Below are 24,098 nucleotides of genomic sequence, written 5' to 3'. Positions count from 1 at the left end.
ATCCAAGCAACAACATATGTATATACGTATATCTATATATGAGTATATATACTATATACATATGTATTTGAATGTACCCAAATAAAATTTGTTTGTTAAATTTGCAACATAAGTGTATGAATTTGCTTTTAATTATTAGCAGCTTCGATTTAAATCAAATATACCTACATATACAAATATATACATATATATATATATATATCTATGTATAACTACTAAATATATTGATTAGTAAAGCAAAGCATGCCACACACACACACAGAAACACAGATTGTTGACTGGTAAAACAGATATAGGGATGCTGACACAACAACAACAAGAGGGAAAACAATAGACGGAATGGAATAATGAATAGAAAGGTACATCCACACAAACAAACACACACACACACTTATAGGCAGTCAAAAAAGTTAAAAAAAAAATAAATAAAAAATAAAATATGCTGCTAGGCAAGAGCAAAAAAGTATTGTGAAAGGAAAGCAAAGCAACGCAAAGAAAAGGAAAGGAAATGAAAGAGAGGAAAATGTTAAAGCAAAAGAAAAAATTAATATACATATATGTATTACATTTTACGAAAAGTCAAATCAAGCTTATCTCAAGAACTATTTAAAAATATGAAATTCCCAAGAAAAACAAAATACAAAACTTAATAAAGGTATTTATGTGAAACACACTCAATTATTTTTTCTCATTTACGCGAATGGACAGCCAGCTGATTGATCGCATGATTGATGGTTGATTGATGGCTGATTGATGGTTCGCCATACCAGACACTACACTATGGGTATGTGCTGAAATTAGTCCTTCTTCGGTGCTGCTACGGCCAGACAGTAAGTAAATAAATCCTCACCAAAGGAAGACCTGTAAAGCCTTAAATATTTTTGGAAATTCTGCGCAAAAATGCTTCAAGCCGTTTGGAAAGTATTAGTCTGATGAGTAAAGTTGGAGATAATAAAGCTTTTAAGAAACCCTACAGATTCAAAAGAATGGCAAAGCGGCTGCTAAAATATGAAAGCTAAAGATTGCTTAATAAGCCTAGGCTGGACTGGGCTTTAACCGTAACTTCATTGCCTGTAATACATTTCATGACTTTACAAGACTTTTTCTTCACAATCTGAGGATTTCATTAAATGCAGTTCGTAGCTTACGCGTACATAGGTCTAATGGATGGTTCTATTACCAAATTGCCAAATCGTGCAATCGTTTTAATGGGCATTATTACGGGCATTTACATACTTAGTAAGCAGACACATTACTATTTAATGACAAAGGGGTCACCAAAACAAAGCATCTAGGACACTTCGCTAATTAAGCTTAGATTGGGCTGGGACTGTAAAGCAACTCCTTATCGCTTCTTTTCGTATTGGTTTTTCAGAGCTTTCAGTCTTCAGTTCTAGTACCTAGCTAGATAGGTAGACGGTAAAAAAGAAGTAGTGGTGGTCAGTTACTTAACTCAGATTTCCATCGATTGTATTTCAACAAGCTAATGCAGTCAGTTGGACCTTGACTTCCTTTCGCAGAACAGTTCCCAGGCTGAAAGAGCTGAAGTGTCAAATCATTCGCTTACAGGTAAAAGAGTTCCCTGCATACACATGTGTCACAAGGCCAAGGTCTAAAGTCAAGCGATATGACTTGCATTTATATGCCTAATTAATTGGCCCACAACTTTTATTGCCACCTGTGCTTAATCGAAATCAACTTTCTGACTGTCCTGCCACTGCCACTGTGTCTCACAAGCCACTGCCATGGACATTTTAGACGCGCTGGCGCCTCTAAACCACTTCTGCCAACTGTGCAACCTGACAGCTTGGCGAATAAGCCAGCATGAGCATCGTTTGCAACGCTCCCGCTGGCTGGAGCTCTATACCTGGACAGTGCTGGGCTTGGCCAGCGTCTACACCACCTATGGGATATTCGGCGAGGACGTGTGCAGCACCAAGAGTGCAGACGATGCGGGCTACACAATGGACGACATTCAATTGCTGGGAATGCGTATCGCTCACGCTGTTGCATTGCTCGAGACGGTGTGGAAGCGTGCCACAAAGCGCGACTTCTACGCCGAAGTCCAAGTGATCGATCGCCTCTTCCATGACGCACTTAACGTAAGTGCAGAGAATAAAAAGCTGCGACGGCTCACGACACGACGTGCTGCAATTATGTTCTGTTGCTATGCGATCAGCCAGGGCTTCATAATGCTTACCAAAATACTGTTATCAACGCCAGAGTTTCCGGTTTACTGGTTCTGCTATCTGCTGCCCATGCTAGTCTCCGGTCTGCGATACTTTCAGATCTTTACGGCCGTGCTCATCGTTCGCCTGCGCCTGGAACTGATGGTCCGTGTACTAGAAAAATTGCGACTAAGGACACAGCCGACTAAAAGCGTCGATGGCGATGCCCATGCCGTGGGCCTAATTGCCATTCGTCGCTTGCTGGTGGTACGTCAGCTCTATGAGCACCTGTGGAGGTTGGTCGGTCTGCTCAATCGGTGCTATGGTCTGTCTATGCTGTTCCAAGTAGGCAACGACTTTCTAGCCATCACATCCAACTGCTATTGGATCTTTCTGAACTTCAAGAAGTTCACCTCATCACCGGTGGAGTTTCTGCAGGTTGTTGCGAGCACCCTTTGGTCTGCGCCGCATCTAGTTAATGTCCTGGTTCTGGCTCTGATGTGTGAAAATGCCTCACAGTATGTAAGTAAGCATTACTCTAATTTGTAGAAGTGGGAAAAAAGAAAAGTAGGCATTGCCTTAGACCACAACCCTTCTATCCTATGCTGCAGTGTGGCTTTCCTCTTAACCATAAAACCTGAAGTGCAACTAATGGAGAAATCTCGACAAAGAATCGAAGCCCCAGAAAGCCAATCATATAGTGACCCCTACAGAAATACTTCGGGCTAGGCGCATATATGCAGAAATATTAAAAGATTTCATAAAAACCCATTAATAGGTTTCCAAATACATATATAATGATATAATTGTCTTCCTTGCATTATCATATTTCTCGATCTTAACAACGATTTTTTATGTGTCAGTAAATACTTAAACTGTTTCGGAATCTTTCCAGCCAACACGCCTGGCCGTCAGCTTACACCGAATCCAGTTGGATCTTGAGAACGATAATCACAACGCCTTGGTCCGTTGCTAGTCCATCGCTATGGTCCGTTGTTAGTAACGCCTTTATCTTTGCAGGTCACCCAATTTTCCCTGCAGCTAGTACACCAACGTCTTACCTTCAGTGCCGCCGGTTTCTTCACTGTCGATTGTACATTACTTTATACGGTGAGTTGGCAAAGAGATGACTCGGAAGGTATGGGTTTAACATAGTACCGCATTTCAGATTGTGGGTGCAACGACAACCTACCTGATAATTCTTATACAATTTCATATGAGTGAGAACTTTGGTTCGCTTTAAGCGTAAATTGTCTCCTCAAACCGTCACCATACAGCTATTAACACAAACTCAAAAGCATTTTTACAAGACACAGAACTATGTCGGAAAAGTGTACCCTCAGTAGGCTTAGGCATCTGATTCAGAGCCCTAGCCAAGCGTTCAAGTACTTCACGTTCAAACAAATTAATCGAAAAATCAATAACAAGGGCATTTTTAAGTTTATTTATGCCAAGCCCAAAAAACGACCACGAAATCCAAATTTCAGTGCTCAAGATACTAAACCAACTGTTCACCACTCAGGTGAGCATTGCAGCGTTCGCAGGTGAATGAATTTTCCCAACCAGTGCCCGAAACCCCACACAGAGGTCCCCAAACAGAAAAATGGATCAGCAGCCAGCCGATAAAGGCGTTGCTGCTGACTCCACTAAGCAAGTGACCATTGATGAACACAAGAGCGACATGAAATCGCCACAACTGCTCGCTGATGAAAACAATATTTTTGAATTCATGGAAGAAATCAGTACAGCCAATGTGGACGCCACCAATCTTGTTCAGACAGCCCTCGTTGGCGATAATGCAAGCACAACCACATTCACCACCACAAAGGATTCAAATAATACAGACAACGAGCCCAAGGATCACATGCACAAGGTCATGCCCAAGGAGGAGGACGCCGCACAACAGTCCACCACAGCCACAAGCGCAGCCATAAGCCCAAACGCAACATCGAATGAGCTTTCCAATCAAGCCACCACCACCATTGATGGCTTAAACAGTGTGGTAGCAATCAGTCATCGCAACGAGTTTGCGAAACTCTTGATGCGGATGGGCGAGGAGGGCGATGGGGATGCCAATCAGATAGTAATGGAGCTGTTGAACACCAAAACGGAGGCCGACAAGACATCGGTTATCGAACGCGTCTCGGAGAATCTCATGCATGTACTGCGCGCTCAGACCTTGATCGATGCTGGCATCATAACTGGCAACGAGCGCTATCGTTGCTTCAAGTCCGTCATACAGAACTATGCGAAGCTCCATGCGGCCAAAAAGTTCATTGAGAAGTTGTCGGGTCTGTCACCCGAACCGGAAGTGGGTGGTGAGCAGAAGATGCTCGCTCGCATGGTGGCCGACGAAGTTCTACAAATACCAGAGCTGCTTCGCCAACTCTGGTCCTCCCTCGAGAAGATGGAGTTCTTCAACGAAGACACAGCCTTCAAGGTCTACTTGGAGGCCCGAACCCATCCACAAGCCAAGATATTGCGCGAACTAATGCTGACTCGCATATCTCGCGTCTTCCTTTGCATCGTCAGCTCCACTTCCTTTCTCGAGTTCAGCGAGCACGAGCTGGTTCATGTCCTCAAGAACTGTTATCTGAGTGTGAACTCTGAAATTGAGGTCAGTAGAAGATCCCAATCAGCCATTGCCCTCGCTTCTTTATTCTCCGCACCTCTTGCAGATCTTTCTCTCGGTCGTGCTGTGGTTGGAACACAACTGGTACGAGCGCAAGTCTCAGGTGGAGCATGTCCTGAGTGGGGTCCGCTTTAGCCTGATGCCCACCTGGTACCTCTCGACCCTGGACCGCACCAACAGATGCAGCCACTTTGCTCGAGTTACCAATATGAAATGCGTTCAAAATCTACTCGACCAAGGTCTTGCGTGAGTATCCCCATGAGGAGAATTTTGGATGCTGTCATTATAAAAACTTTCTCTTCAGAGATGCAATGGCACTGCGTGGGAATATGTCGCGATTCTCGTTTAGCAAGACGGTTGAGAAGCCCATGCCACGTGATTGGATTGCCGACCCCGAATGTGGCCATCACCACAAGGTGCATTGCGAGCGCTTCGTCTACCCTACTTATGAGGTGTTCAAAGAATATTTAGTTAAGATCATACGCTGTGCTCCCAACTATTGGCGTACCCTCCGACCGGCACAGGAAATCTATCGCAAGGTGCTCAAGTGCTGTTCTCCGCCAAGCTACTACTGATACTCAACGTTCCACCTTTGCCGTTTTCTTAAGTTAACATTTGAGCTGAGGCACACATTGGTACCATGATCATGCCTTTTTGACATTGGCAACACAACTGTACTTTTGTTTATTGTGAAATTACCTGTGCACCCTACCACCTACCATCCACCCAGTATATACTAAAATACATTACTTAAACCCAGGCAAAATAATAATAAAACTAGTTCTTTGGGATATTTGCGCTCTTTATAATTCAGCCATTTTCAATTGTTCGAGTGCAGCTGAAAAGCACTCGTATATTCCTCGAAACTGTGGACTATTCTAGATATCCATGATTGTTTATATACCCTTTACTTGTCGGGTGAAAAGGGTATATAAGGTTAATGCAAAGTATTTAACTGGCAGAAAGAAGAGAAATCGATCTAGACATGTCCGCCCGTCTGAGCACCTGGACACATTTACCAAACTTGGTATGTTGACGACCCTAGACCCGTCAACACAATTTAATTTTTTTCATTTTTGACTCTCTGCTCTCCCCGTCAACACTGTCCACATTCCAAAAGCTACATAAATCAAACTTGGCGCCAGTAATCTACAAGTATATAAAATTATTTACTTTCGTTTCAAATTTCATCCAAAGCGGTCTATTCTAAAACTGCAGCATCAATTTCGCTGTTCTTCTTCTTTTTGCTGCTATGGGCGTATAACTCAATGCCAAAAGTTTGTCTGGGTACAGCGCATCTTGTATTACTTTCGGGCTTGCTCAACTGTAGCGTTCTCTCTTGTTTTTATTTAACATCTTTCTCAGGCTATACTGATAAAAATTGGATGTACATATATCTGAAACCGCAAAGAGTTCCGGAACTTGGCTAATAAGACAATTAAGATAAGACAATTCCCGCATTATTAATAAACAATTTGACCGAATAATTGCTATAACGATAATTTTATTTAAGCATTTTAAACGTATATTTAGGTAGTACATTCATTTTTGTTGTCATTGTTATCATTATCAATGTTGTTGTTGTTGTTTTTTAATTAAAAAGGAAAACTGACTTCCTTGAGGATCAACCACTGTCTTTAGTAATAATGCGGAGGAGCACAGCACTTGAGCACCTTGCGATAGATCTCCTGTGCCGGTCGCAGGGTACGCCAATAGTTGGGAGCACAACGTATTATCTTGACCAAATACTGTTTGAACACCTCATAGGTAGGGTAGACGAAGCGCTCGCAATGCACCTTGTGGTGATGGCCACATTCGGGGTCGGCAATCCAATCACGTGGCATGGGCTTCTCAACCTTCTTGGTGAACGAGAAATGTGACATGTTCCCACGCAGTGCCATTGCATCTCTGAAGAGAAAGTTTTTATAATGACAGCATCCAAAATTTTCCTCATGGGGATACTCACGCAAGACCTTGGTCGAGTAGATTTTGAACGCATTTCATATTGGTAACTCGAGCAAAGTGGCTGCATCTGTTGGTGCGGTCCAGGGTCGAGAGGTACCAGGTGGGCATCAGGCTAAAGCGGACCCCACTCAGGACATGCTCCACCTGAGACTTGCGCTCGTACCAGTTGTGTTCCAACCACAGCACGACCGAGAGAAAGATCTGCAAGAGGTGCGGAGAATAAAGAAGCGAGGGCAATGGCTGATTGGGATCTTCTACTGACCTCAATTTCAGAGTTCACACTCAGATAACAGTTCTTGAGGACATGAACCAGCTCGTGCTCGCTGAACTCGAGAAAGGAAGTGGAGCTGACGATGCACAGGAAGACGCGAGATATGCGAGTCAGCATTAGTTCGCGCAATATCTTGGCTTGTGGATGGGTTCGGGCCTCCAAGTAGACCTTGAAGGCTGTGTCTTCGTTGAAGAACTCCATCTTCTCGAGGGAGGACCAGAGTTGGCGAAGCAGCTCTGGTATTTGTAGAACTTCGTCGGCCACCATGCGAGCGAGCATCTTCTGCTCACCACCCACTTCCGGTTCGGGTGACAGACCCGACAACTTCTCAATGAACTTTTTGGCCGCATGGAGCTTCGCATAGTTCTGTATGACGGACTTGAAGCAACGATAGCGCTCGTTGCCAGTTATGATGCCAGCATCGATCAAGGTCTGAGCGCGCAGTACATGCATGAGATTCTCCGAGACGCGTTCGATAACCGATGTCTTGTCGGCCTCCGTTTTGGTGTTCAACAGCTCCATTACTATCTGATTGGCATCCCCATCGCCCTCCTCGCCCATCCGCATCAAGAGTTTCGCAAACTCGTTGCGATGACTGATTGCTACCACACTGTTTAAGCCATCAATGGTGGTGGTGGCTTGATTGGAAAGCTCATTCGATGTTGCGTTTGGGCTTATGGCTGCGCTTGTGGCTGTGGTGGACTGTTGTGCGGCGTCCTCCTCCTTGGGCATGACCTTGGGCATGTGCTCCTTCGACTCAATGTCTGTATTGTTTGTGTCATTTTTGCGTGCGTTTGTATTTATGTTTGTGGCTGTAATTGTGTTTGTGTTTGCATTATCGCCAACGAGGCCGGTCTTATTGGATGCGGAAGTGTTGGAGTCTGTGCCGGCGTTGCCGGCACCATTCATGAACTCAAATAGATTTTGGCCGGCGAGGCGCTCTGTTGGCTTCGCATCGTTTGTGTGCTCGTCAATGGCCAATTGCTTTGTGGAATCAGCAGCAGTGCATTCCTGAAGCGGCTGCTGATCCATTGTGGTATCGGGCGACCCCTGTGAGCTTCTGCAGCAGTTTTATTGCTGGAAGGATATGTCTGAGAGGAGGTCCTCGATGCTCACCTGAGTCTTGAGTGGATGAGGTTGGTTACTGAAATTTGGAACGCACAATTGTGGCTCGATTTCGACATTAACGGACGTTGAAAAGTTGCAAGTTTTAACTTTTAAATAATATACATATATAGGTGTTATTTAAATTAGGTGTGTGCCTTATCTGGCACCTGACTGAAGGTTGAATGGCAGGCCTACTAGGATGTAGGCAAGTTAACTTGTTTAGATTAAAATGTGTATCGATTTCCATGGGTTCATGATTATACATATGTACATATAATAATGGTAGGATCTTAACTCAGTTTTGTTCTTTCTTGTTTTGTTCTTTCTTTTCCCAGTTGTCTTTTCAAAAAGTCCATAGAAGCATGATAAACAATTATTTTCATCATTAGAGACCAACCGAAATGCATCAGATACAGTGGGTGGTTGCATAAAGGAATACATATTGAATAATACGCTCTGAACTCGTAAAAATATGCTCAACTTTAATATTATAAAGCTAATTAATTTTCTAAAAAAAAAATAATAATAATTATGGAGAGAATTTAACAAAACAGTTAATATAAACATCTTATATAATCTGCGCACGAAGCGCGATATTGCTGGGTATATCCACATTGTTCAGTTGCAACAACCTGACGAGATTACGCAGAAAGTCCTGCGACACTTTCAGCTCATCATCCTCGTCCAGTCGCTCGTACAGATCCAGCGCTGCCTCATAGTTGTTCGTTTTGGAAAACTGTGCCAACAGCAGATCGTAGATGCGTTGCTCATCAATGGTGCGCTGCATGCCCCGCACGCCACGCCCCAAACGCACCAATGTCCGCACCGCCCCCTCCTGACCTAAATGCTCGCAATTCTTCAGCAACATCTCGTGATTGATGCGGAACTGCGGATCAATAACTAATCGCCGCAGCTGTTTCTCCGTCCCCGATTCGGCCAGAGCCAGCAGCAGTGCGCTGTTCATATTTGCCGTGCCGTGCACCCGACTCACCGTCGCTGTGACCGTGGCCAGGTGTTGCTGTGCAGCGGCAGCAGTGCATCCTTCGAAGCGCGCCAGCTCATCGACATCGCCATTGCTCAATCGCACCAGCAGCGACAGCAGCTCGTACTGCAAGGGCGTGTGCTTGTACTTGGCAGCCAGACGCTGGAACTCGACAACGGCCGCATCGATGTCTCCACGCAGCAGCCACTCACGCACAATGGGGCCGAGCAGCGCATTGTGCGCCTGACAGTAGCCCAGCTGGCGTAGGAACTCAAAGATTTCGTAAGTAAGATTACGTGTCGCTCCTGCCGTCGTCGTCGGCGTTGCAGGCGCCGTTTTGGCCGCCAGTTGTGCCACATTTGTCAGCAATTGCCAAACATTCTTGATAACATAGTCGCCACCATTAATCCTGTGCTTCGAAGCGCGTGTCTGTAGCAGCTCCTTGGCCGCCTCCAGCTGCTCTCCATGAACCAACAGCGCCGCATAGTCAATAAGTTTATGCTCGTCAATGAGAAAGCCTGCACAATACGGTAACAATTTAAGTAGTAATCATTTGTATATTTGATTCTATGCACGTTTATATGTATTATCTTACCTGGGTATGTGCGATCCAACAGCTGCCTTGTCTGATCCGCTCGCTTCAGATCCTTTAGCTTGATGTACAGATCGAATATGGCCGCTAACATACCGGCGCTTGTTTGAACACGCAGCTCATCGCACTTGGCTTTGATTTCCACAGCACGCTCTAGACGGTTGTCGCGCACACACAGCTGCAGAAGGCGACGCAGAACGCCGCGTGTGTTGAGCTGCTTGGCCTCCAGTTCGACTAGATGGCACTCAAGTTCGTCCAGTGTCATATCACGAGGATGTTTGATAAAGGAAGTGCCAGTGACAGTAGAGCCGCTGACCTCATTGCTCAGCTTTAGAGTATCCAAACGCATCTTATGCAACGTTTTTGCAAGTGTGTTTAGGTCCTCCTCTGTGCCGGTTGCTTGCCTGGCGATGTTTACCAATGCGTCTGCCGCCGACGGGGACAGCTGCAAGCCCAAACGTGCCAGCTCGTGCACAAAGCGCTGAAGAGCAGCCGCATCTTGGCGGAGGCGCGTCTGTGGTCCACACATCTGCAGCAGAAGCGCGCCCACAAAGTCATCATCGCGCTGCAAGGCATGCTGAGTCAGCGCCTGAAGCAGTTGAGCGAATTGCTGATACCGCTTTGTCGCCCTAACATGCACGGCTACGGCTGTCAGCGGCTGCATCAGCGTAGAGAGCTCCAAACGCGTGGGATAGCGTTGCAGTAGCTCCATTGCTGGTAGGATGAGTTGTTGCTGCAGCAGCTGTGCGAGGACGAGCCCCAGAACCTGGGAGGCACGCACACCGCAGGCATCCAACTTCTGCATTCCCTGGACCGGATCCTGCAGCGTCTGCCAGAGATTGGGCAGCACATAAGTCCGCAGTGTTTCGTCATCGCATTCGACGCGAAGGCGTTTCATTTCGTCAAGGATGCGGAGCACACCGCTTTCGCCATCGCGCTGTCGATGATGCAGCAACAGGGGCCAGAAGTAATGGGGACGCAGTTGTTCATTGGCCGCAATTAGCGCCTCGAAAAAAGACAAAGCCAGTGCGGGCTGGCGACGTAGCGCCATATCTGCGACAAGATGCAAAGCACGCGTATTCTGACCACGTTCGCGCAAGCCACGCGCAAAGTCCAGCGTCTGCTCTAGCGGAACACGTGCCCGAAACAGCTCCTGCAGAAGCAGGACACCATAACTGTCGACACTTTGATTCTCGTTGTACTTTGGCGCCGGCAGCATCGCCACCAATTGCATCATCTCCGACTGCCGGCCATGGTGCAGCAACTCGATGCATAGACTACGCAAAGCAGGCGGCACATCCACGCTGCTCACATAATCCTTTGGCAGTTCACGGACCAACTGCTCGAGCAGCTCGCTGTCCACGTTTTTGGTTCGCAGAGCACTATGTAGCATTTGCAGGAGATGTGGAACATTAAAACTGCCGCTATGGCTTTGGAGCAGCTCACGGGCCTTCTCTGGTTGTTCGTTCTCCACATAGGCAACGATACGCAGTGCCTGTGTGGTGGGATTGGACGCAATGCTCGCAGCGCGCATGCTGGCTAACACCGTTTCCACGCCGTTCAGATCTCCGTTTCTCGCATGCCCGAGTAGCAGCGCATGGAAATTGTGTTCGGTGAGAGCAAAGTTACGCTCGCGCATCTCGGCCAGCAGCTCGGTGGCTTGCCGCATGCTGCCATTGGCACAAGCTACATCCAGCAGCATCCTGTAAAGGCTCGCATCCGCGTCCCCATTAAATACCGCTATGTCCGCCAGAAGCGCTCGATGATCGGCCAATGGCAACTGATTCTGCTGCAACATCTGTAGCTGTGTTTCATAGTGTGCAAGCTTAAGTTGTTCCCGACGTCGCAGCTGAACCCACAGACGCTGAAACAACTGCAGACGCTCGTTGGCGCTCTGGGCGGGCAACAACTCAGGCACGCATGCTCCAAGAAGAAAATGCAGCTGGGCGCCAGTCAAATGAACAGGCACATCGGGGTTGCCGTCTTTGTCGTTGCCGTTGCTGCCGCCTGAACTGTTTTCCAATAGTTCCAACACTCGCTGGCATTGTTCGTAGTGCAACAACCCATGTTGTTTGTAGTAGCTCTCCAAGTGCGTCCACAATTCTTCAATGCTGATGCCACTGCCAGTATTATTATTGTTGGTCTTTGATTGTGCCGTACGCCTAGGCCGGCGTGCCGCTATGCTGGCATAATGAGCTCTAGCTAAGGCATGAGCGTTGACCAAAGCAGTCGCCGTCGTCGTTGTCGTTGCATAATGTAAGCTGTTGTATTTGTATGCCCCCGACACTGCACGCAGCTGGCCAACACGCGTGAAACGCAGGCACAAATTATGTAAGAAACGCGTATGTTGCATTTATTTCATTTATTATAAACAACTTATTCAAGTAAATAAATTGCAACTTGAAATTTGACTAAACAAAAGCCGCAAAACACGCGCCGGCAAGGCAACAGCTGATTTCAGGGAACAACATGGCAACGTCGATGCTCAAACAGCAGTCTGTTGGATGCCATAGCAGGCAGACTTTGTTAGCGAAACCACTTAATCGTGTGTGAAACGTGTGCAGTGCTGCCCATATTCATTAATCCTAGCACAACCTTTTAACGGTTGAAAAGAAAATAACATCGAAATTTTGAGGTAGATCTTTAAACTTTAATGAGAAAATATTATATTGCGGCGTCGGGCGGTTTTTTGCCTAATCCGGCAGTCTTATTAACGATTTAGCCCTCGCCGCCACCTCTGCCACCGTCATACCACATATCATCACAATCACCCGCTCCAGCATCGACATCATCAGCATACCCATTATCATGTCCAATGGGCTCAATGTTTTTGAATTTCTTCGCCTTCCGTTTCTTCTTTTTCTTTCCTTCCTTAGTTCCCTTATTTTCATCCACCTTAATGTCTATGGCAAATTCCCCCTCCGGCATATCGGCCACCCAATCCGCCTGTATAGAAGCAATGAAGTCGCTAAAATCTGTCGCCGTGAAGTTATGGGTAAAAGGATATGTCATGTTCGTCGTATGGTACAGACATTTGTGGTATTTGATCCAGCGACGTGGATAGTCGACGTGCATATTATGCTCGCCGCAGACTGCATAAAACTCCTCATTATCGGAATACTGACAGCGCACGCCCACAAAGGCAATGGCCTTCTCCAAGGAGTCCTGCGATTGGGGATCCATGTGAAAGGCTAGCAGCATAGGATCGGCCTTAAAAAGGTCCCGTTTGTCCTCGCGATTGCATCCCTGCTTCAAACTGAACAAGAAGAACATCGGCAGGAAACAAAATCGCACGCAGGCCATCAGCTTGCGGAGATGCTTTTGTCGTTGCTCCGGCGCCTTATTTAGCCAACGTAAAACGGAAAAGAACACCTCAACCTCTGAATTGACGCCAATCGTGTCGAGCTTCAGCAAACTGACAACGTCTTCCACGTCGAGATTCAGGAAATCATCATGGCCGACCAAGGGCAGGAAGTAGAAACGCAGACGCGCCAGCATTAGATCTCGTACATCATCCAGAGCCGGCATGCCCTTGGACTGCAGATATAAGTGGAATCCGCGCTTCTCACGTATGGACTCATCGGCCAGCAAGTCCCAGCACTGGTCCTGCAGTATATCAACCTGTAGGTGCTTCGCCACCTGCAGCATAGGCACGACGGTATCGTACGTCGGTCTTACCTGGAAACGCATCCATTCGTAAACGAGCCGGAATCCCTCTGCGGGCACATCCTCACCGGTAAACTTGAACGTAGTCAGGCGCCAGTCCCGATTGGCGAACCACACCGAATAGCATTTCAGAAGTGTCGGCATACACTCGAAATGGATGGAGTCGATGACTATTTGGGTGGTTGCGCCCTTGTTGTGTTCGATCATATCGCGTAGCAGTTCGGGCAGTAAGGTCTTGGGCGGTATATTGGCGATGGTAATTGGTTGGTGGCTGAGGGTCGTGATTGTGAAAAAGGAACGTTCTGGCACGTTGCATATCGCTGACGACATTGGATTGATGTCCCTGAAATCTTCATCGGAGAAGGTCTTCCAAAAACGATTCGCCTCATAAAGACTGGTATTGCTGAGCACCTTTTTCTCGTTTCCCTCTCTCACCTTATTTTTATTTTTGTTCCTCCTCTTCTTCCGGTCATCTACATCATGTTCTTTCCCCACTGTTGAGGAATTCGCGCTGCTCAATTCTTGCTCCTCCATGTGCATTTCCTCGGCAGTATCGGGAGCACGACATGCCTGTGATTTGCAATCAACACTCTCCGGACGCTCTTCGTGCGCCTCGCTCTGCCTGTGCTCGGAATAAGTGCTTTTGGACTTGCCGCTGGAACCCCTTGACAGTTCAGACACCACATTGCACTCCGAATCCAATTCCTGGCATTCTCCTGACTGAGCTGCCAGTTCCCCTTTCGATTGTTTCCTCGGCTGCCCTCCTGCCTTCTTGCTAGACTCCTGATCGCTACTCATATCAATCCCTATGGGTCCTCTTAATATAAAAGTTGTGTATGTGTCTTGGAGTTACTCTACAGGTGTATACATAAATTTTCGATATGCCACATATGAAGGTATATTCAAAATTTTATTTTAAAACTACTGTGTGCACAACCAAGCAAATATCTGAATATCTGAAGTCCCAGACACCATCACTTATGCTATTTAGAATTAGTCATCCTGTTCTCAGTACTCCTCGCACGTGGGTACCATCAGCAATTCTGCGACGCTGACATGCTGGGGGGAGCCGAGTATGAAGAGCACGCCTCGCGCCACATCCTCCGGTTGCAGCCAAGCTCCTCCGAACTCTGGCACAGATACAGAAGTCGAAGTTGTTTGTTTGGTGGACGGTGTAGCCTCTGCCGTAGATTCGCTATTCCTGGATGCTGCCTCGCTGAACTCCGTGTGCGTTAAGCCGGGACTAATGTTCTGTAAAAAATAAAATGCGTTTTTAATGAAAATATTTTAGAATATAAAAAAACTCGTTAAATGAGAATATTTCATTTAATAATAATTTATTTATAATTAGTTTGGGTGTGAAATTTTCAGTTCAAAGGTTTTCAGTTCAACTCTCATAGACTGGACGGTAGCATTTTTTTAAATCTAATTAGTTGAAGGTGGAATTTCGACCGACATGCCCATATGAAATGTATTGATTGCACTAAAATGGGTATTTATTATTATTATCTATTGCCTAAAATACAGCATACAATAAATCTACAAAGCCTAAAGATTAAAAACTCTTGTCAACACGCAACAATTTACATATGTAGGTACATACATATACATATGTATTAAATGAAATATAACTTACAAGTATGACTGGGAGAATCATATTGAACCAAGACCACAGCTGTCTAATTCCCGTTTGTAGAACCGATTTTTAAAAATAGATAAACAAATATAACAACCAAGCTAAGTAGAAGGTATAGAAGAGGTTTGTACAAGTAATGTCGACCCATTCTGATAAAAAATGGCGTTAATGTGGGGAAATCTGTTAAAACATTTCAAATTCAAACTATCTGTTTTTTAATCTGGCCAATAAGCATGATTTCTGTAAGCCTGTAAGTGAAGAACTTATTTAAAATAATGTAAGCGCCTAAAATCTCTTTTTTGGAATTCAAATTTGAACCAAGCAAACGAATTAAGCTAGCATGTCTGTCTATTATTCTTATCATAGGCTGACTTTCCAAATAGGCACTGTGCTGGCAAGCCACTGGATCGAATATATCAATACATATATCTCATCATCATCTCATATTGTATGTATGTGAAAGAATCTCATCGTTGTGTGAGAAAAAATGACTGGTTGTTGCAGTTTCTTCAGTTTTTCAATTCTCACGCTCAGAAAAAAAAGCTTGGAATTATTTTGTAGTTAATAGAATCCATCTTAAAATACAACTAACAGCTGGGAGGGCGGGCATGACTTTAGCATTATTTATTAGCTCTGGGGCAAATATCACGTTTCCCACTCACCGACAGACGCAAAAGCAGTTTATGGGGCTGGAACTCTCGACGCAGCACCTCGTTGAGGGCCCGCAATGCATGCTTTGCCACTGGATAGAGGTTGAAGCCACAGCCAGGTATGTGGGGGGGAATCCTGTGCCCCAGCAGGCTGCACACATTAATGACATGACACGCCTGTCCAGCAGCCAAGGCCGGCTGCATCAGACGATACGTCTGCTTGGCACAATGCACCGACCCCATCAGGTTGACGTCCATGGTGCGTTGCAGCGCCTTTTCATTGCCTTCGTCCAGCAGACGTGAGTAGCTGGCCATGCCCGCATTGTTGATCAGCACGTGGACGCCGTCTCGGCTGCAGGGCAATCTTTCCACCTGCTCGAAGGCGGCTCGTATGGAGTCCAAGTCGCTGAGATCGCAGGCGATCGCTGTAAAGCGTTTTCGCTGCTCCTCACTGCCCAGTTGCGAGTCTCGCAGCTCCAACATCCGCTCATGGCGACGCGCCAAGCCCACCACATACAGATCGGCCTCGATGAGGGCTCTCGCTATCGCCCAGCCGATGCCGGCACTGGCACCCGTTACTATCGCCACCCGATCGCGCCAACGCTCCATTTTCAACTGAGTGGGAGGGAGACGGCGTCCTCGCTATTTATAGCATACTCCGATCGAATTCTGTAAACGGGTTTACCTCCATACCTCCATAATAACACCACAACAGCAACAACTGCACAATGGGTGCAGCAGCAGCCAGAAGACTTGATTAACTGGCACTTTTTATAGCACGATTACATACTACATACAAATATACTTATGAACATAAGTACTTATACTTGTATAAAAACAGGGTGACTGACAAAGCAACAGGCAATCCAATAAACCGGGAAGAAATTGCCAGAGATCGCATTTTGAAGCTGCCAGCGATGCGCCATATAGTAGATCAGCATTGAGAAACCTGTGACCTCCACTTTGAACACGATTCGATTGGTACTACTAAACTATTCAAAGCTAAGCGAGAAACTATGTATAATGGGCGTACAAACTAAAATGAAGGAAGCTTGATATTATGTTATCGTAGAAACGAAACAGAGACGATTTATTAGCCGGTCCGAAAAGCTATTATAAGAAATATTTTTTGTTTATCACTTTATCTCAACCAAATTTGGCATTTATGCATCTTCTGTAATCCCACATTTTGCTTTAAGGTTTTATCAAAAACCTGCCATAATAGGAACAAACATCACTCTTAGTGCCAAACGCTTTTTAACAAATGTAATATTTTTTGTTTGTTTATAATGCTCTGCTCTAGCCAGTAGTTTTATTGAGTTCTGTCGATTATACATATGCTATAGCTGCCATAGGAACTATCGGTGCAAAATTCACACGTTTTATCCAATCATTATTTTTATTTATTACGATATCATAACTACAATTGATATTCCTTGGTTTTTGAAATGGGCTCCCTGCTTGCTTAAATTTAATTTCAATTTCAATGTATGCTTCATTTAATTTTTATTCTTTAATATTAACTTGTTGTTGCAATTAATATATGTACATACATCACCCATAAATAAACATTTTAAGTGTATACCCTGTACTTTGAAAATAGAAGTGACATTCTTTCTCTCTTCATTTTTAAAAAACTCTTTAAAAGCTGTTCTCTGTGCTTCTCATTTCCAGCTTCTAAGTAATGCCGTTTGCAAAGTAAACTCCAGATTATAATTATAATTAAAACGTACATTAAATTTAAATACCAAGCGATTTTATTCTCGGTTACTTCGCCCGATCGCTTGGAACGTACATATGTACGCATAATTTCGTTACAAATGATTTACGTATGAATGTATATATGCAGCAGATCTGTAGACCGACTTGCTCTCTCTTTCCCTCCTTCTCCCTTCCACTCTGCTCACAGCTTGCTTTTCAATTGGGAACGTTTAGCGCGTCCGGCAAACGCCGCCAACTCCCCCAAATAGGTGGATCTGCGGCGAAGGGACGCCAGCTCCTTGCACTCCTCACTGAAAGCGGCGAGCACGTTCGGACGCCACTGGTGTTGAAGCAGGCGCTTGGTGGCCAACAAAGAAGCTGCCGGCAGGCGAGCGTGCTCCTCCATGCGTTGCCAGAACTGGACTTGCAGCTGATCCTCCTGCAGGACAGCCACCACGAAGCCGTGCTGCAAAGCCATCTGAGCATCCATGCGGGTGCCGAAGAGGAGCAGTTCCGCCGCCTTCGAGCGCCCCAGCAGATGGGGCAGAGTCCAACTGGAGCCGAGTTCGGCGCAAAGGCCCAGCTTGGAGAACGGAGTCCAGAACTGGGCCGTCTCCGTGGCATAGACGACATCACAGAGGGCACACAAAGTCACGCCCATGCCCACGCAAACGCCCTGAACTAGAGCGACCAGGACCTTGCGGCAGAGGAGCATACGCTTGACCAGCAAGCTCATCACATAGTTGCTGGCGCGGAAGTAGACGTTGAGAGCGTCCAAGCCCTTGTTCTGCACTGCAGCCACATCGGACAGGTCGTTGCCGGCTGTAAAAGCCTCTGCATTGCCCATCAAGACGATGACGTTGACCTCAGGATCAGCGCTGGCCGCATCCAGAGCGCGGAACAGCTCATAGATTGTGCGACGTCGCAAGGCATTCCGAACGGCCGGACGGTTGAACTGGATCGTCATTAAAGCGCCCCGACGTTGCACGATCAGCTCATGATACGATTTCTTTACGCCCCCAACTGGCAGTGCCACAACGGCAGCAGCAACACCATCCGAAGCGACTCCAGCACCTGCACTCATGTCTGCAATGGGGCAACGACTGGCTGTGGCAGCCCAAAGAGTGTGCCTCGTTGCTCTCAATGTTGCCGCTGATGACGCGAATGCCGCACAGTGGTTGCTAAATCGTCTTTACTTCAGTTTCTTTGAAACTATAACCGTCCCTCGGCTAACGACATTTTAGGCCAGGACTTGGAAAGTACCCTCTGCAAAGGAAGTTTGTTTTGATGCTCAGACAAACAAATAATTTGCACACAAATTTTGGTTTATTTTCATGAATACTTTTAAAACTAAATGCCAAAGAAGTTCCTTGTAGAAATACATACATATGTATTTTGTCTGAGCACAGCAAATAATTTGCACACAAATTTGACGTACATATGTATGTATATTAATTAATTAATTAAAAGCCCATTTCCTGTATTGTATATATAAAATAATAACAACATGACTTGTGAAAGAAAGCGACTTTGTGTGCAAATTATTTGCCAGTCAGACCGGAACTAAGGAAATACCTATTCAAAACGGTTTGGTTACTTCTTAGAATTCGTTTCGTCGTGTAAAAATTTTATTTTTATTTTTTTATTTAAAATTTTGCTGAAATATTATTACTCTACAGAGACATACATAATACCCCTCATAAAATATAAATTGTCTCCTCGTTTCAAACTATTTTTTAGGCAAATCAAAGTTTGATAAATAGAACAAAACAACTACAGATCATTAACAAAGCTCCTCCTAAAAACAGCTCTGGAAAACAAGTCCGTCAGTAAAATAAAGCCAATTAAGGAATGTTTCTTTCTACTCTATTTTTTGAGCAAATCAAAGCAATACTCGTATTTCAAACTCCTTAAGATTCCCAAACATAAAAAGATTCCCAAATATAAAATAATATTAAAAAAAAACACACACGAAAAGCTATTTTCGAAAATTAACTTTAATTCTGTTAAAGAAATGTTTTTAAAAAAAGTTCAATAATTTTTCATAGGCTGTACATTAAATAAAATCTTATAGATATTAAAAAAATATATATATTTAGAGTCTTAAAAATGTATGTTTCTTAAGCAAAAGTATGAATAAACGACAACATCTGACCAAACTAATAAATCCATAGCACAATGAAGAAATATGTACCACTGTGGGTCGTTGTCTCTACGTAATTTGTAGATAGATCTTGTCGCTCTATACAATAAGGCGATCGTATTTCTTGGGGCTCAAAGCCCCATCGCCTACCGACACCAAATACAACCCGACAATCGTTGCCAGCAAATTTTTGTTTACACACGCATTTGTTTACACTTCTCGTTTATCAGCAGCGCTCAAAGTGCATACATTTTTCGAACACCTATCAAGCGCCCTATGGTATTCCTTTATTCTAAGATTACTTTAATTTAACTCAACATTACGATGCTTAAATAACAAGAGCAAAAAAAACGAAAAGCCTTGACTTAACTGTTTCGCATATATCATCTAGTGCTCGTCCAGATGGGCGAACTTGCGACGCAGCTTCTCACGACGTTCCTTCTTCACATGACGCCAGGGCTTGGCCTCAGCCGATTCCTCGCTACTGCTCACCATAACGTTACCATTGTTGGCCAGTCGCAGGTGCGGAAAGTTGGTGCGCCCCTTCACATGGGCATGGCTTGGCTGTGTAGCAAAGAACTGCTTATCCAGCTCCTGTGACATGTTCTTGTTAATCTGCGAATGGAATGCATGGAAATGTTAAAAAGAGACGAAAACAATAATATATGCTGCAATATAGGCTGCTCCACAAAGCGAAAAAAGAAATTAAAGTAACTACATTAAACTTATCACAAATAATGGATGAATAATCAATAGATGAATAATCTATTAAATTACAAGATTATTTAAGCTATTAGAATTATGTAAAACGTTTCTCTCTCACACACAAAAACTATTGAAGACATATTGTATTCAAGTCTGCAATAATAATAAGAATAGAAATATCCCAACACTATAAGTACTAAATATGTACTCCCCTACATGGGACAGTTAACTATTTACATCTACTTTCTACTCGTTCTATTATGGAATATTTAGGAACTTACACGCATAGCGCGCTGCTGTTGGTTGGGCAGCTTCGATTCTTCGACGGGCTTGCGTTGGCGTTCGGGAAAGGTGTGATACTCGGACTGCACGACCGAGGGCGGACCCATGGCATAGAGCAGCTTTCCATTGACATAATCCTTTAGCACATAGCGGGCAGAACGTGCCTGATCTGGCTGCCCATTGGAGGTCATAAAACCGCGATTGTCTGCAAATTAAATATACAATAATATAAAATATACAGGCAGGTCATAATTCAGTCACTTACAGCCATAGGCGAGTAGTAGCTCCTCAGAAAAGGGTGCACGTTTCGGATCATCGCCTTCGAGCGGCTTGGGTATCACAATGCCATACTTATCCTCCAACACATGGCGCGGTATGCGCTCGCAGAGAAGATTCACAGCCGGCACATGGTCGCGCATCTGATCAATGGGCAATATGCCATTAAGCAACATGTCTGCCTTGGTTAGGACAAAGCTGGGCATGACCAGGCCGGGGCAATCGCACAGCAATATGTCCCGGTCAAGAAAGAGCGTCTGAAAGCGTTTGGTCTTGCCCGGCGTGGCCGATACCGACACCTTCTTTTGTGTCATCAAAGCATTTATGGTACTGCTTTTGCCTACGTTTGGATAGCCGACCATGCCAATGGTCACATGCTCTTCCGTATTGCGTGGTCCCGTATAGATGTTGCGCAAAAAGTCTATAAGCTCCAGACGCGACAGCAGACATGGACTGTTCTTATTCTTGGGCAGTGTGTGGGGACCAGTTTGGATTTTGCTTTCTATGACCTCTAGTGTTTGCTCCAAAACGTCCAATGATTGCTGTATCTCGTCGGCTGCTTCACGCAATTCAAGCAACGATAGTGATGGTTTGCCATCTTCGTTCTCTTTGGCCAGCTCCGCCTCACGCTTGAGATTCTCCTCGGCCAGTGTGGCTGAGAAAAAGGCTGTGCGTACGCCCTCACAGTCAAAATACTCAGCCCAATGCTTGCGCTGCTCCTCTGTCAACAGGTCTGATTTGTTTACCAAAATCACATTCATTTTTGCTGGATTTACTTCCTTTACATAGCGCTCCAGATCAAGACTGCGAAATAGCAACGGATTGCGTGCATCCACAATCTGCACAACAACGTCCGAGCGTTCGACGACGCGCCACAATTGACGCCAGAATTCTAGATTCTTCTCATAAGGTGTCATAAGAATTTCATTGTCTTCCTGTAGTAGAGCTAGCTGGCGACGCCATTTGAGAAAGCTTTCGTTTTCGGCGGCTGCCAAATCCTCGGGAGTGGTTTCTGTGGTCCATTGGGGACGACGCGGTATTTTTAACTGATCTCTGTGCTCATGATGCTTCTGATGCATGCGCTGTTCCTGTGTTTTGCTGAGAAGTCCCACACGCTGTTTGGGATTCACAAATGTAATATTTAGCTTCTCAGCTTGGAATTCAGTGCCAGCCAATTCGGCGGTACGTAAGAAATCGTGAAATGAGGACTCCTCGGTGACAGAGGCAAGATTTAAACGGCCCCAGTCATAACCATCCTGTAATTCTGTTGTGTGTAACTAAAAGAGAAGGCAATATACGAATTATGATTTAACAGCCAACTCTAGCAAAGCAGCTAAACAAACTACGCACCATTGTTTCATTGTCCACCTTGCGACGTGGGGTGTGACCAAAACGGTCCTTGATCAATTGACGGCCAAGATCTTTATTCTTCTTGCCCATTTCTATTGTGTTACTTAGAATGTTTTGCGTTAAACTATTTTTTAAAATAAAATTTGATTTAGACAACACGTGCAGTACGAAACACAAATTAGCAGCTGTTTTGTCAACGTTGCCAGATAAATCAACGAAGTGACTTACAAAAGCTGACTGCTATGATTATTATATTAATTTGAAAACAAATGAAAAATACGTTAACGATAACATTTTCAACGATTTTATTATTTTTTGGCAGAGTTTGGAATAGTTAATAATCTCACAAAAATACATAGTAATTACAACTAAAGGTGAGTTGGGTCACATGTTATACAAAACACGTACAAATAGAAAACGCTAATATGAAAATCAGTACAACGCGTTCTTCTTATTTCCCTTCCTTCCTAGTCGTCCCATACAATAGGCCAAACGGCATTTCGCGCACAATTACCGCCCAAGGCCTTGCAGAATGTATTGAATGTACTAGCCTTGTTGAAGCCCAGAATTTCGCGCTCTTCGTAAATACGATACGTAAACGTACTCTCGTAGGTGCCCACAAAATGTCGAGCATATGCACAAACCAATTGATCCACAATGGCCACACCGCCATCTTTCAGTAGCTTTCGCTGGTCCGCAGACTCAGGCGAAAAGTGCACAAAACGAAATCTATAAAACAGCTCCTTAAGTTCCAGAAGTTCATAGGGCGTGGCATCAGTAGCCACAAACACGGTGGTTACATTAAAGGCCCTCAACAGCTGCTTTATCTGTTGCGCGGCCGACTTGAGTGTGGGCGTGGTCGACTCTCTGGACTTTACAAAATCTCCACGCCGTAAATGAGCGCACAAGTAATCGCCCCCACGTGCATCGCGCTTCGGCCGCTCTAGCTCCCACATGGTAGGTCGTTGCACACCAGCAGACGTGTCAGTCGTGCTGAGTGCCAGGCGCCGAAAGTCGGACGCCACTTTGCTGAGCATTGGAGCAAAACGCATGGACCGACGTGCTCGCCAAAAATGCTCATCGCCCCAATGATCGTGCAGCACAGTTTCCGCACTAAGAACGGCATAAACACGCATGTCGTCCACATCCTCTGGGCCCGATGTATCCTCATCCAAAGCTTCGCGCAGCATTCGTTCCAGTAGTCCAGCACTGCCCTGGAAGCGCACGCAGTGATAGCGCCCGTAATGCAGCAATGGTTGCTGCAGCAACGGCCCACCACTGAAAGAGTGCTCATTACATGTCTGTTCCCCTGGCGATAGACGCTCGTATTTGTCGCGAAACACACCCTGCTCCAGCAGCACCTCGTAATGCGTCAGGCGGAACACCTGTGAGATGTGTACTCGCGGAAGGGCTGGCATGCCAAACATGCTATATTCCGATAGAAACTCATCATAGTCCAAAACAGGTGCATAGCGACGCAGGCTGTCCAAATCAAAGAAGTTACGCCATAGTAAATTGCTCTGTTCCAGGCCGTGCGAGTGCCAATGATAGAGGCGGGGCCAGGGCGGGAGAACCAGACGGACATTGTGGAAACGCTTACGCCGACGCAAGCGCCGCACAAAAACAGCCATGCGTATGTAGACATCACGTCGCAAGTTGAAGCCCTCTGAGATGTTTACATCGTAGAGAATATAGACGGTGCCACGCAGTGGTAGAATCCCAAGTGGGCAGGTATTGTGCATCGATCTTTGCCAAAACAACCGGCGCTGGCAACAGTTGCTGATGCTATTGCCATTGGTACTGCTGTTGTGCGGCTGCAGTAGGCTGCCGTTGGCTCGAAATACGTGCAGGAGGACAAACAGCAGCAGTGGCCACCGCGCTGGCCACCAGCCATGCATCTCGGGCGCGTTCCAGCCGTGTTTAAAAATTAGGCGCTGTTTTCACTCAACAATTTAACCAAATCTCTTAGCGA

General features: G+C 45.4%; 9 protein-coding genes across 9 annotated transcripts; 2 read left to right on the top strand and 7 right to left on the bottom strand.

Moving 5' to 3' along the window:
* The first annotated feature begins 1,745 nt into the window (after positions 1-1,745).
* Positions 1,746-3,411, top strand: LOC115627929 (putative gustatory receptor 2a). The gene is made up of 4 exons (XM_030523822.1): positions 1,746-2,690; positions 3,064-3,132; positions 3,189-3,278; positions 3,337-3,411. The coding sequence occupies exons 1-4, from the start codon at positions 1,746-1,748 to the stop codon at positions 3,409-3,411; spliced, it is 1,179 nt and encodes a 392-aa protein (XP_030379682.1).
* A 50-nt stretch (positions 3,412-3,461) lies between these two features.
* Positions 3,462-5,571, top strand: LOC115627872. Its single transcript, XM_030523756.1, has 4 exons — positions 3,462-3,690; positions 3,754-4,785; positions 4,847-5,046; positions 5,105-5,571. Exons 1-4 carry the CDS (start codon positions 3,616-3,618, stop codon positions 5,373-5,375), a joined length of 1,578 nt encoding a protein of 525 aa, XP_030379616.1. The 5' UTR covers positions 3,462-3,615; the 3' UTR covers positions 5,376-5,571.
* Positions 5,572-6,284: 713 nt separating this feature from the next.
* Positions 6,285-8,294, bottom strand: LOC115627881. The gene is made up of 4 exons (XM_030523767.1): positions 8,153-8,294; positions 7,028-8,096; positions 6,767-6,966; positions 6,285-6,708 (listed from the first exon to the last, which is right to left on the bottom strand). Exons 1-4 carry the CDS (start codon positions 8,218-8,220, stop codon positions 6,438-6,440), a joined length of 1,608 nt encoding a protein of 535 aa, XP_030379627.1. The 5' UTR covers positions 8,221-8,294; the 3' UTR covers positions 6,285-6,437.
* Positions 8,295-8,681: 387 nt separating this feature from the next.
* On the bottom strand, positions 8,682-12,114 carry LOC115627783 (leucine-rich PPR motif-containing protein, mitochondrial). The gene is made up of 2 exons (XM_030523593.1): positions 9,721-12,114; positions 8,682-9,643 (listed from the first exon to the last, which is right to left on the bottom strand). Exons 1-2 carry the CDS (start codon positions 12,068-12,070, stop codon positions 8,712-8,714), a joined length of 3,282 nt encoding a protein of 1,093 aa, XP_030379453.1. The 5' UTR covers positions 12,071-12,114; the 3' UTR covers positions 8,682-8,711.
* A 243-nt stretch (positions 12,115-12,357) lies between these two features.
* LOC115627850 lies at positions 12,358-14,281 on the bottom strand. The gene has a single exon (XM_030523710.1). The coding sequence runs from the start codon at positions 14,179-14,181 to the stop codon at positions 12,436-12,438; it is 1,746 nt and encodes a 581-aa protein (XP_030379570.1). The 5' UTR covers positions 14,182-14,281; the 3' UTR covers positions 12,358-12,435.
* On the bottom strand, positions 14,275-16,278 carry LOC115627851 (farnesol dehydrogenase-like). The gene is made up of 2 exons (XM_030523711.1): positions 15,682-16,278; positions 14,275-14,634 (listed from the first exon to the last, which is right to left on the bottom strand). Exons 1-2 carry the CDS (start codon positions 16,276-16,278, stop codon positions 14,392-14,394), a joined length of 840 nt encoding a protein of 279 aa, XP_030379571.1. The 3' UTR covers positions 14,275-14,391.
* A 1,294-nt stretch (positions 16,279-17,572) lies between these two features.
* LOC115627927 (enoyl-CoA delta isomerase 2, mitochondrial) lies at positions 17,573-18,459 on the bottom strand. Its single transcript, XM_030523821.1, has one exon. It carries the CDS (start codon positions 18,452-18,454, stop codon positions 17,573-17,575), a length of 882 nt encoding a protein of 293 aa, XP_030379681.1. The 5' UTR covers positions 18,455-18,459.
* A 964-nt stretch (positions 18,460-19,423) lies between these two features.
* Positions 19,424-22,285, bottom strand: LOC115627800 (large subunit GTPase 1 homolog). The gene is made up of 4 exons (XM_030523629.1): positions 22,127-22,285; positions 20,766-22,053; positions 20,500-20,705; positions 19,424-20,128 (listed from the first exon to the last, which is right to left on the bottom strand). Exons 1-4 carry the CDS (start codon positions 22,214-22,216, stop codon positions 19,901-19,903), a joined length of 1,812 nt encoding a protein of 603 aa, XP_030379489.1. The 5' UTR covers positions 22,217-22,285; the 3' UTR covers positions 19,424-19,900.
* Positions 22,286-22,414: 129 nt separating this feature from the next.
* LOC115627817 (GDP-fucose protein O-fucosyltransferase 2) lies at positions 22,415-24,057 on the bottom strand. Its single transcript, XM_030523647.1, has one exon. The coding sequence runs from the start codon at positions 24,022-24,024 to the stop codon at positions 22,594-22,596; it is 1,431 nt and encodes a 476-aa protein (XP_030379507.1). The 5' UTR covers positions 24,025-24,057; the 3' UTR covers positions 22,415-22,593.
* Positions 24,058-24,098: the final 41 nt, after the last annotated feature.

The sequence above is a fragment of the Scaptodrosophila lebanonensis genome, unplaced genomic scaffold (genome assembly GCF_003285725.1).
Source record: "Scaptodrosophila lebanonensis strain 11010-0011.00,11010-0021.00 unplaced genomic scaffold, SlebRS2 tig00000098-arrow-pilon, whole genome shotgun sequence".
NCBI classification, from domain to species: Eukaryota; Metazoa; Arthropoda; class Insecta; order Diptera; family Drosophilidae; genus Scaptodrosophila; species Scaptodrosophila lebanonensis.
This window is presented reverse-complemented; position numbering and strand designations above follow the sequence as displayed.